A 12,431-nucleotide genomic window follows, 5' to 3' on the forward strand; every position below is an offset into this window, starting at 1 on the left:
CTATCTACAGTACCCATCCACTTACCTTTTTAGGTCTTTTCTTAAATATCACCGTCTCCATTTGAGGCCTTGCTTGCATTCCCTGTAATAACCTGCAGCCCCACTAATACACCCTACCTCCTTAGGAGCCTCCCTTCTGCTGTAGAATCTGTTGAATGAATGAATGGAGTGAGCTATGTCTAATTTCCAAAAAAATAAACATCAACCGTGAACACTTGTTGAGAGACGGATTCAACGTATAAAGAATAAAAGAAGTGTAAATTCAGGCCTTACCATTCACCATCCATTCCCTCAGGGTTCTGTTATGGTGTATCTTTGAATAAAAAGCACAATTTGATAAGACCAATTAATAGCTTAAATTCGTTAGAATCCCAAACCTTTTATAGTAGAAATGTGATAAAAATTGTGTCAGAGATTCTCAACAAAATGTTAGCGAATTGAAGCAAAAAAGGATAAACACAATTGTATACCATGACCAAACGGGATTTGTGTCAGGTACGTAAGGCTCGTTCAACATTTGAAAATTAATTAATATAATCCAACCAAGACAAATAAAGGAAAAAAGACATATAAATACATGTGGAAGAAGCATTTGACAAAATCCAGCGTGCACTCATGAGAAAAACTCTCAGTGAACTAGGAATAGAGAGGGACTTTCTTAACTTGATAAATACGACCTACAAAAAAACCAATAGCTAACATCATACTTACTGGAGAGAAACTCAATGCTTTCCCACTAAGATTAAGCACAAGGCAAGGATGTCCTCCTTTATTATAACTTTTCAATATTGTGCTGCAAGTCCTTGCTAATGCAGTAAGGCAAGAAAAGGAAATAAAAGGTGTACAGATTGAGAACGAAGACATAAACCTGTCTTTGTCACAGGTGACATGATCATCTATGTAGAAAATCTTAAAGAGTTGACCCAAAACTCCTGTAACTAATAAGTGATTATAGCAAGGGTGCAGGATCTAAGGTTAATATACAAAAGGCAATTGCTTTCCTATATACCAATAATGAACAAGTGGAATAGGTTTAAAAATAAACCGACACTATTTACATTAGCATTGCCAAAACTGTAATACTTCTGTATAAATCTAATAAAATATGTACAACCTCTATAGGAGGAAAACTACAAAACCGTGATGAATGAAGTCAAAGAATAACTAAATAAATGGAGAGATATTGCATGTTCATGAATAGGAAGACTCGGTATTCTCAAAATGTCAGTTCTTTCTAAGTTAATCTATAGAAATTCAGTGAGATCCCAATCAAAATCCCAGCAAGTTATTTTATGGATATTGGCAAACTGATCCTAAAGTCCATATGAAGAGGCAAGAGACCCAGAATAGCTATCACCTCATTGAAGGACACAGTTGAAGGAATGACACTACCCAGCTTGAAGACTTATTATGAAGGTGCAGTAATCAAGACAGGGTGGTATTGGTGAAACAACAAGTAGATCAATGGAACAGAATAAAGAGCCCCAAAATAGACCCACATAAATACAATCAACTGGTCTTTGGCAAAAGAACAAAGACAATACAATGGAGCAAAGATAGTCTTTTCATCAAATAGTGCTGAAACAACTGGATGTCCATAGTTAAAAAAAAAAAAATCGAGACACACATATATATAAATATACACTGTATACATACATACATACAGTGTACATATACTGTATATATACACACCCATATATCAATATATATATACAGCATGTTCACATTTATAATATGTATACTATATATACACATACATACATGTATACAATATGTACACACAAATATATAGGCTTCTATGTATACTGTATATAGTACTTACACATATACTACAAACGCACGCACATATAACATGTGTATACATATATATAATATGTATACACACATATAGAAAGTAACAGGCTTGTATATATTCAGTATTTTTACATATATAGTTTTGTTTTAAGGAGTTGACTCGTGACCATGAGGCAGGCAAGTCAGGGCAGGACTCTGGGCAGGAGACACAGGGAAGAGCTGATGTCCCAAGGCCATTGGAGGAACAGTTCCCTCTTTCTAGGGAACCTCATTTTTCTCTCCAGTCCTTCAAGTGATGGACGAGGCCCACCCACGCCGCGGCATTGACAATCTCCTTTACGCAAAGTGGACCAATTTCAGTGTTAATCTCTTCTGAAAAATACCTTCCTGGCCACATCTGGAATAATGTTTGTGGTTGCCGGGGCCCCACGCAGTGCGCACATGAGATTAACCATCCCCGTGGCGATGATGACACTTTATTTTCTCCCTTGACCATTGTCACTACTATTCCAATTAAAATGGCAGTGCTATGAGGGCAGGGCATTTCCTTTTTTGCCAGTACTGAGCGTCCGCGGTCTGGTGCCTAGCATAGGCTAAATACACGGGAACAGAAGCCGGGATTCCGGCTGTCGTATTTAATGAGGAATTACAGTCTTATTATTGGCGGCGGGGGCGGGGGGGGGGGCGGGTGGTGGCGGCGGCGGCGGCGGCGGCGGCGTGTGTCACGGTACGTCAAGGGCGGGAGTCGAACCCGCCACCCCAGGCCCCGAGGGGTCTCGCCGGGTCCCCAGTTCGGGCTGGTGGGGGTGGCCGTGGGCAGTGGAAGACGCGCGTGCGTGCGTGAGAGCGGGCGAGTCCACGGGGTGGGCTGCGCGCGCCGGGACTGTTTCAGCCCCGCCCCCGGCTAGTTGCTCGCCTCACGCCGACCCGAGTTGGCGGCAGCGCTGGAGGCCCCGGACCTGTGACCCCAAAGAGGGAGCCGGGGGCCGGACGGGAGTGCGTCGGCGGCGGCTTAGACCCAGGCCAGGCCCTCTCCCCTCAGCCTCCCGCCTGCCTGTCTGCCCCGCCCCAGCCGGCGGCGCCGCGCCCCTCCGCCAACCGCAAGACTAGTACGTTGCGGGGGCCGTGCGCGAAGACATCCGGGAGAAGCTGGAGCTGAGGGTGGAGTCGCCCGTGGGGACCGAGCCCGCCGTCTACCCGTGGCCGCTGACGGTCTACGTGAGTGCCGCCCGTCTCCTCCTCCCGGACCCCCGCCTCTCTTCCCCCACGGCGCGTGCTGAGCCCACCGAGAAACGGAGCTCGAGTCGCCAGACCCTGTTTGGAGCCCCCCTTCCCGCCCCGCCGTGATTCTCCGCGGCAGTTTCCAGCCTCCGCCCGCAGGGTGGGCAAAGGGGAGCCGGCGCCGGCCGGGGCCCGAACTCGGCCGCGCGAGGGGCGCCCGAGCCGGTCTGCGGTTGGCTCTGCAGGGCTGGGGTCCCCGGTCACCCCGGGCCTGGACTGCCGGCGTGCTTGCCCGTACTTTAGGATCTGACATGTAGGGTTCCTTTTTTTTTCGGTACGCGGGCCTCTCACTGTTGTGGCCTCTCCCGTTGCGGAGCACAGGCTCTGGACGCGCAGACTCAGTGGCCATGGCTCACTGGCCCAGCCGCTCCGCGGCATGTGGGATCTTCCCGGACCGGGGCATGAACCCGAGTCCCATGTATGGGCAGGCGGACTCTCAACCACTGCGCCACCAGGGAAGCCCATGTAGGGTTTCTTTTTCCTGGTAGTTTATTCTTAGTGCTGTCTACGTGCTTAGTTTTTTTTATTTTTGAGGACACCCTTTCCTCCCACTCTCCAGTTTTTTGTGTTTTTGTTTTGTTTTGTTTTAGTTAGGCATTTTGTCCCTCTGATCTTGAGTGGGTGGGCTGGCAGGACACTTGGAGAGGAGGCATTCTGTCCCCTGATCTTGAGTGGCCTTTGGAAAATGACACGCCAGACGGAAATTTACACAGGCGTCCGGTGATTCCAGAAATGCAGGGTGTCCGGCTAGGTGGGCGCCCGGCCTCTCGTCCCCCGTGGCGGCGTGGTGCGCGTGTTCCTTGTCTCAGGGTTTACGCTTGGGCCCCGCAGCCCACCTTCTGGAGGGAAAGCGCAGCGGGCGCCTTGTGCTGGCGCCTTTGGGGCGCCCTTCCGTGCGCTCGGCTTGCGGGGGGACTGGCCTCCACGGGACCCAGCAGGGAAGCCCGCGCGACCCGCCCTCCTCGCGGGCTCCGTGTGTGTCCGTTTGTGGAAACTGTCGCGGCCGGGGACGGAGTCGGAAAGCTGGGACCGCCCGGGTGCCTAAGTTGGCTCTGGACCCCGGTTCTCCGCAGTTATCTGAGGTCCGAGGGTTTCCAGCCCGCCACTGGGCACTGGCGCTTTCTATTTTTGCTCTTCCTGTGCTCGGAGGCGCGGCAGAGCCTGGGCTCTGGCTTTTCCGGTTGGGTAACTCCGGGTGGCCGGGGTGGGCGGCCTGAGCAGTGGGCAGGGCGGGGAGACAGCCCAGGGGAGGGAAACTGAAAGTGGGGAGAACTCCAGGTGATACATTTCCCTTGCCTCCCCGCCCCTCTTACTGCACTTGTCCTGTACGGGTTGGCTGGCCCTGGCCAGCGCATTTTTCAAAATGTAATAATTGGTTTATCCTTAGTAGCCGTGAAACATAGTTCACCCCTCCCCTCTCCCCTCATCACCTTGCTTTACTCTTCTCCCGTGGGGTTTGGTGTGACCTTTGGGTTTGGGCCACTATTCCCTCTGTGAGCCTGCCCCGTGCTGTGCAGAGGAGGCCGGGTGCCTGGGAGGCTCACCCGGGTGAGATCTGGGAGGAGGGCCGCCTGCTGTGTTCTAGCGGGCTGTCTCCTCACGTGGGACCTGAGGGTCTGCGACGGCCTCCAGAGTGCCCTCGGGGGCCCATGCGCAGAATCCTGCGACCGCTCTTGGCTTTAGAATGTTCCACGTGTGTGACCGTGGCCCTGGCATCTCGCTGCATTGTGCCTTAAAATCCTTAGCTGTGTAGCCACTGCCTGGGCCACACGCCATTATATCTGCTTGGACCTGGGGCGGCCGGGCTGGCAGCAGCACAAAAGGCTGTTTGATACATAGGGGTGGTGCTCCCCACTCTCCGTCCTGTCCTTCCTGCGAGAGGCGAGCATGTATCATTTTCTTCTGTATTGTTTCAGATTATATGTATGTATATATTACTGTAGTGTATTAGTATAAAATCTATCGTAGGGTTCTACAGAGAAACAGACCCAGTGATGTCTGTGTATATGAGATTAATTTAAGCAGCTGAGTCACACGACTTCAGGCTGGCAAGTCTGAAATATGCAGGACAGGCCAAGAGAGGCAGACCCAGGGAAGAGTTGATGTTGTAGCTCAAGTCTAAAGGCAGTCTGGAGGCAGAATTTTATATATACACATACAGATTAACTCCATATAATATAGTACAGAGGGGTCCTGTGTAGTTTACCCAACTTTCTCCAATGGACGTCGCACGTAACTGTAATAGCAAAACCAGAAAATGGACATCGGCATAATCTACAGACTTTATTCACTGTGAATGTATGGTCACGTGTATGGACGCATGCATTCTTGTAACCTCCACCTCAGACAAGACATAGATCGGTTTCATCACGACAATATTTTTATCCCTCTTAAATACATAAATACAGATATCCTGGAGATGGCAAGTGTTGTGAACTTAGGGAAGTAGTGTACTAAGGTATTCATCAGAGAAGAGCTGGTGTCCAGTCTAGGTTGTCATCATCACTTCCTGATGTGAATCCCAATTACTACTTTGGTTTTTTTTCTAGTATTAACAAATTCCTGACATGAGGTGGATCTTTGACTTACTCTAGTGCACAGACATGTGCCGGGCCAGCTCCTGGGTCTCTCTTTGTTTTGAGGTTGGTGGGGCATCAACACCAGACTGAAGGTTGCCCAGATCTCCCCCAAACCGAGATTACCCCCCAACCCCTGTTTTGAACCACATCAAATGTATTTATTTAATACTTTGACTCATGCTTTTGGTTTTGATCTTCTTTTGAAAGATTGTTTTTCTCTTTTTCCCTTCTCTTCACATAGGAGGAAAAGACACGTAGAGTTATATCCAGAGAACAGTAAGAATAATAAACCTTTTTGTTCTGTGCAATATGTAATCTTGATGACTGAAATTACTTTTCTGAAATCTTTTAAAAAGAAGAACTTTAGGGCTTCCCTGGTGGCGCAGAGAGTCCACCTGCCGATGCAGGGGACACGGGTTCGTGCCCCGGTCCGGGAAGATCCCACATGCCGCGGAGCTGCTAGGCCCGTGAGCCATGGCCGCTGGGCCTGCGCGTCCGGAGCCTGTGCTCCGCAGTGGGAGAGGCCACAGCAGTGAGAGGCCCGGGTACCACAAACACACACACACACACAAAAGAACTTTATAGTGAGTTGTCAGCGTGACCATAGATAGCTTAAGGATGCTGGGTTTGCAGTCAGGTTATTAACCTTGTGATTCAGGTAGAATTGTCTTACAAAGAGTGAATTGGGGGCAACTGGCAGTTATCAGAACTAGATCTAAAGGTTGTATTAAATATTAAATGTTGAGGTAATATGTGCCTTTCAGGGCTCCTGAGATGAAGATTGATTTTTTGGGGGGGAGGGGGTGGGTAGGAAGGAAGACCTTTTGAAAACTGCCTGTATGGGAGGAGTCTATGAAAGTCATCCTTAGGGTGTGTGATTTTGCTTGACAGAGTTGCTGGACCGCTCCCTGCAGAAGAACCGGGAAGAGTAAGACCAGGAACACACGTGGAAGAAGAAGAAAGAGATGATAAAGTAAAGCCTGGTCACCTCCAGGTTTGTCACTTCCACCTTAATCTCAGAACCCATTTGGTTTTAGGAAGGGGGGTCAGGGTGTGGGCAGCATGTAGGAACAGAATGACTTTCACTAATGATCAGAATGACCTTGGATTTAGCTAAAATGCTCTTCAAACTCATTTTTCTGCTGGTTCTCTATGTGGAAGGTGTGTTATGTGGCTCTGGTGATAGTAAATCAGCGGTAGGCCTGGAAGCCAGCTGGAGCTCTGCTACTTGATCAGTCAGTCACAGAGCTTCAGTCTGTCCCGTCTCCTGCCTGTCTCCTGCCCATGAGGTCTTTGTGAAGATCTCTTTTCAAACACATGAGGTGCTAAAGTGCTCTAGTATCGTCCAGGTATAAAGTTGCATTCTTAACTGAGATCAGACCAGTTCTTTCTCCAGACCTCCAGCTCCTTTGTAAAATCAGAGTTTCAGGTTCTATGAAATACAGATGTACCCACTGAACCCCCATGGGAGGGGGTAGGAGAAGGGATTGGGAATCTGATGCTGGAAGATTTACCATTAGACAGCACTGCCCCATATGACAAAGGGCTAACATTGGTCGGGCACAGGTGGTAGAACAGTATCACGTCCCTTTTGGTTTTATTAAAACGTTGATTAGAAGTTTCAGCTCAGCAGAGGGGCAGCACCCTGGGCGGGCACTGGGCCTCCACCATCTATGGCTCCTCCCCTCCAGCACCCAGGCTAGGTACTCAGTTCCCAGCAGCCCAGAGGGCAGGAACGGAGCTCTGCCAGGCTGGCCTTCCCAGAGGGCAAGTGTAAGCAGCACAGCCAGGAATATGAGCGACAGGCTTTGCTGGGTTGTCGAGAAGGAGGGCGACATCTGGCTCGGCATGGCTGGAGTCAGCTCTGGCCTCCTCCCCTCGAAAACGGGCACTGGGCCCCTGGTCTCAGGCTCACACAGGCCTCCAAAGCCCTTACCTCAGGATGGCCCTCAGACCCCTACATCCAGCCATCCTGCCGCCCCAAACACCAGCAGGTCGAGCACCACTCAGAGAAGGGGGCCTTTAAAGGGCTTTAGGAAATCTTAGAATCCAGATATGGAAGCTACTGTGTTTCACTTGTAGCTGAGAACTCTGCTCCCAGAGCACAGGATGGCCGAGGGGGGCGAGATGGGAGGGTCTCGCTGTGACCCCCAGGCACTGCTGGCCTTTTCAGCCACATGCCTGCATTCCTTAGAAATACATTTCATTAACAGCGAAACGGAACACCCTGAGAAACAGGAGGAATTATTGGTTCATTTCAACCCTTAGCAACACGGAGTTTTCACCACCGTGTGTGTATTTCCTCTGCTCTCTGCCATGCGCTGGAACTTACCTTTGGGCGAAACGTTCCTCAGCTGTCCACGGCACCCGACACACTTGGCGACTCCTCCTGACCCGGGAGCGCCCTGGGCCCCAGGGACAGGGTCCCTCCTTCCTAACCACCCCCTTGTGCTCAGGCGGGTCAGCCCCCAGCCCTGGGGACTCAGCGTCCCGTCGGAAGTGACTGCGAGTCAGGCTCCCCACCGACCCCTCCCCCTTGGTCTCCCTTCCGCCAGGGCCGCTTCGTGCGCGGTGCCAGTCGGCCCCTCGTCAGGGGGGAGGAGACCCGGGCAGACTCTGCTCCACTGACCTGCAGGTGCCTGTCCGGGACGTGGTCGGAACAGCCGGTAGGTGTCAGGGAAGACCCTAGGGCGGCGCCATCCCGCACCCTCACGACGCCCTGCTGCTCCGTGTGGGGCCCGCGGCCCGGGGGGCAAGAGGCGCGACGGGGGTGGGAAAGAGACGGGGCCACGGGAAGCCCACCCCGGGCCGGGGTGCAGAGGCAGGAGGCAGCGAGGAGGGCCGGCCCAGCCGCGAAGCCCGTGCCTCCGTCCCACCCGTGCCCGAGGGTCCCTCAGACCTCCCTGCTGGCCCCTGGGCTCGGGGTGGGTGACGGGTGCGCGGAAGAAGCTGTCCCGCTCGAGCCGGTCGGAGAGGCCAGCCAAGGGGTTGTGCCTGTTCCCGGCGTGGGATGAGCACCAGGGCGTGAGGGTGTGGAGCCGTCCGGCCGCAGGTCACAGGCTTTGCCTTTTGGAAGGGAGGGCTGCGATGGGACTGTGCCGACGGAAGGGGAGGATGGAGCCGCCAACAGTCCCCGTTTGCCAGGCAGAGCTTCATTGCGGACCTTGTTCTCAGCAGCTGTGCGCAACAGGGACACCCAGGCCTGGCGAGTCTGCGCCCCACCCAGGGCCTCTGGGTTCCTGCGCCGCAGCCCTGGCATCTCCTGCTGAGAAACCCCAGAGACCGTGCGCCTTCCCCCGAGCCCACCGCCCCGATGTAGAGCCCAAGGGGGGTGGGGGCTTCACCCCAAACTTGAGAAAGCCACACCTGGGGGCCGGGGCACAAGCGGGGGTCCCACCTTCCCCGCAGGAGCAGACCCCAAGGAGGGTCTATCTTTTGGAAATAAATTTAGACTAACAGGTTTTACACACAGAATCTTAGAGCTGGGAAAAGTCCTTTGTGTCATTCATGTAGCTCCTTAAGATTTTTTTTTAATGAGAGGATGGATTTCCTTGAGCACGAATGAATTTCTAGAAATGGGTCCCTGGATCCCAAGGACTGTTTTGGGGAAGAAAGATGAATATATTCTGTGAACGCCTTATAGAACTTATTCTATATTGTAGTTCTCTCTGGAAACACATGTACCGTTGATCTTTGTAGCAGCCCTTAACATCCTCAAGAGAAGCTCTCATTTCCCCATTAGTACTTGTTATAGGCTGAATATTTGGGTCCCCCAAGCATTCACATGTTGACACCCTACCTCCAATGTGAAGGTATTAGAAGGTGGGTCTTTTGGGAGATGATTAGGATTTGATGAGGTCATCGGGATGGAGCCCTCGTGATGAGATTCTTACCCTTGTGAGAATCATGAGAGAGCTGGATTTTTCTCTCTGCTCTCTGCCCTGTGAGGACACAATGAAAAGTGGACAGTCTGCAACCCGGAAGAGAGTCCTCACCAGAAGGCGATGATCCCGGCACCTAGATCTCAGACTTCCAGCCTCCAGGACTGAGAATTACATTTTTGTTGTTTATAAGCCCCCACCCCGCCCCATTTATGGAACTTTGTGACAAGAGCCCAAACTGACTTAGCAGTCTTTTCTTCAGATAAATGGAAGAATTTGTGCAGCCATCGATTTTATGATACAATTTCCCAAATAACCAATATTCTCTCTATACACTCTGATTTCTCAACTTTTTTATTTATCAAAATTGTTATTAAAAAAGCTTCCATATTTTTTCCTGATAAATTGTTTCCAGTCCAAGTTATCACTATAATGGTTCTATGATATTAATAATTTGAGCCCTAATACCCTGCTTAAAATAATCATTCATTTGTCTTATGAATAACTTCAGGGTTCAAATGCAAAAGTTTTAAAAGGATATACTGTGTAAAACATCTATGTCATCCCTCTGAAGGAAAGAAGGAGGGAAGAAAGGAAGGAGGGAAGAAGGAAGGAAGGAAGGTAGGAAGGAAGGAAAAAACAATGAAATTGCCCTCAGTTTAGCTGCCACTTCCTAAGGGAAGCCCTTTCCAACTCCAGACCCCCAGGCATCACAAATAAGCTCTCATGGGACACTGTCCATACTGTTTGTTGCACGTCATGTTTCCTGAAAAGCTGATTCTGAGACAAGGAGAGACTTTCAGGAAGTTTCTTGGGGTGTGTTTTTTGGGATAAAACATAGAATTACCGTATGACTCAGCAATTTCACTCCTAAATCATTAAAAACAAACACTCAAACAAATCTGCGTACACACGTGTTTATAGCAGCACTATTCACAATAGAAGAATCATGGAAATAACCCAAATGTCCATCATTGGATGAATGAATAAACAAATTGTGGCATATACCTACAGTGCAATAGTAATTCAGTCATAAAAAGGAATGGAGCAATTAAATATCAAACATGACCAAAAACATTTTTTTAAGGAATGGAATACTAATACATATTACAGTGTGGATGACTCTCAGAAACATCATGCTAAAGTGAAAGATGGGAGACACAAAGATCATACGTTGTATGATTCCATTTATCTAAAATATCCAGAATAAGTAAATCCATAGAGAAAGAAAGCAGATTGGTGGTCTCCAGGGCCTGGTAGAGAGAGCGAAGTAGTATCTTCTCAATGGGTACAGAGTTTCCTTTTTGGGGTGATAAAAATGTCTGGGGGGGAAAAGTTTTTAATTGGAAAATGATTGATTAAAAACAAGTCTGTGCGGTATTTCTTGGTACTGCCTTTCCCAGTTTTGACAGTAAATGGTCAGGTACACAGTAAATGGTCAAGTACAACAGCCATGGTTTGAGAAAGAAATGATGACCAGGGCTCAGAACACTCATTCGGGGACGAGCGTGAGGGTCACCCCACAAAGTAAGCCATCCATTTTCGCAGAGATATTATCCAAGGATGAGGGAATTGAGAATGGATAGCACAGGAGGGAGACAATGACTATCAGTTGTGGCCTTGAGGCCACCTACAGTAACACAGGCTATAGTTCGACCCATTGACCCTCCTTTCACTAGTAGTTCATCTCAATTCACCCTCTCCCCTAAAAACGATCCATGGAAACTGTGAAAGAGTTGTTTCCAGAACTTATGCAAAGACGTTGATCCAAGTAAAGGCAACAAAAGCAAAAATAAACAAGGGGGCTACATCCAACTAAAAAGCACAACAAAGGAAACCAACAACAAAATGAAAAGGCAGCCTACCAAATGGGAGAAAATTTTTATAAATCATATATCCTATAAGGGGTTAGTATTCAAATTATATGAAGAACTCATAGAAAAAATATCCAACTAAGAAATGGACAGAGGTTCTGAATGGACATTTTTACCGAGAAGATACAGAGATGGCCAGCAGATAGTTAAAAAGGCACCCAAAATCACTAATCAGCAGAGAAATCAAACCACAAAGAGATGTCACCTCATACCTGTTAGACTGGCTAATATCAAAAAGACATGAACTAACAAGTGTTGGCAAGGGTTTGGAGAAAAGGGAAGCCTTGTGCACTGTTGGTAGGAATGTGAATTGTTGCAGCCACTATGGAAAACAGTATGGAGGTCCTCAAAAAATTAAAAATAGAACTATCATATGATCCAGCAATTCCACTACTTGGTATTTGTATGAAGGAAAGAGAAACTCTTAATTCAAAATGAAATCTGTACTCCCATATTCACTGCAGAATTATTTACAGTAGCCAAGACTTGGAAACCCCTGTGTTCATCGATGTATAAATGGATAAAGGACATTAGGCATAATATGCCAAATTATTTATATATATATATAATTCAGCCATGAGAAAGAAGCAAATCATGCCATTTGTGGCAACATGAATGGACCATGAGGGCGTTATGCTAGGTAAAATATGTCAGACAGAGAAAGAAAAAACCTGTAAGATCTCACTTTATATGGAATTTTAAAAAAAGCTCATAGATACATAGACTGGTGTTTACCATAGGCAGGGGGTGGAGGGTGGGTGAAATGGGTAAAGGTGGTCAATATGTACAAACTGCCAGTGATAAAATAAATAAGTCCTGGGGATGTGACTATAGTTAATAAGACCGTATTGCATATTTAAAAGTTATTATAAAACACTGGCTATCGTTATAGCTTATTTATTTTATTCATAGTAGTTTGTGCCTCTTAATTCCCTCCCCTACCCCTATCTTGCCCCTCCCCCCTTTCCTCTACCCACTGGTAACCACTGCTTTGATGTCTATATCTGTGAGTTCATTTCCTT

General features: G+C 48.6%; 1 protein-coding gene across 1 annotated transcript; it reads left to right on the forward strand.

Annotated features, from left to right (window-relative positions):
- Positions 1-471: 471 nt before the first annotated feature.
- LOC113607371 (uncharacterized) lies at positions 472-11,682 on the forward strand. Its single transcript, XM_027082643.1, has 6 exons — positions 472-495; positions 2,905-3,012; positions 5,896-5,930; positions 6,546-6,648; positions 8,210-8,320; positions 8,832-11,682. Exons 1-6 carry the CDS (start codon positions 472-474, stop codon positions 9,108-9,110), a joined length of 660 nt encoding a protein of 219 aa, XP_026938444.1. The 3' UTR covers positions 9,111-11,682.
- The last annotated feature ends 749 nt before the right edge of the window (positions 11,683-12,431 follow it).

Source organism: Aethalodelphis obliquidens, unplaced genomic scaffold (genome assembly GCF_003676395.1).
Source record: "Aethalodelphis obliquidens isolate GAN/ISIS:26980383/991018 unplaced genomic scaffold, ASM367639v1 scaffold48, whole genome shotgun sequence".
Lineage (NCBI taxonomy): Eukaryota > Metazoa > Chordata > Mammalia > Artiodactyla > Delphinidae > Aethalodelphis > Aethalodelphis obliquidens.

What these genes read in the sequence shown, in the direction of transcription:
- LOC113607371 (XM_027082643.1), top strand. Translation starts at nt 472, where the DNA reads ATGACCAAACGGGATTTGTGTCAG. An exon ending in CCAAACGGGATTTGTGTCAG is followed by an intron (nt 496 to 2,904) that starts GTACGTAAGGCT and finishes CCGCAAGACTAG; the next exon opens with TACGTTGCGGGGGCCGTGCG. An exon ending in AGAGTTATATCCAGAGAACA is followed by an intron (nt 5,931 to 6,545) that starts GTAAGAATAATA and finishes TTTGCTTGACAG; the next exon opens with AGTTGCTGGACCGCTCCCTG.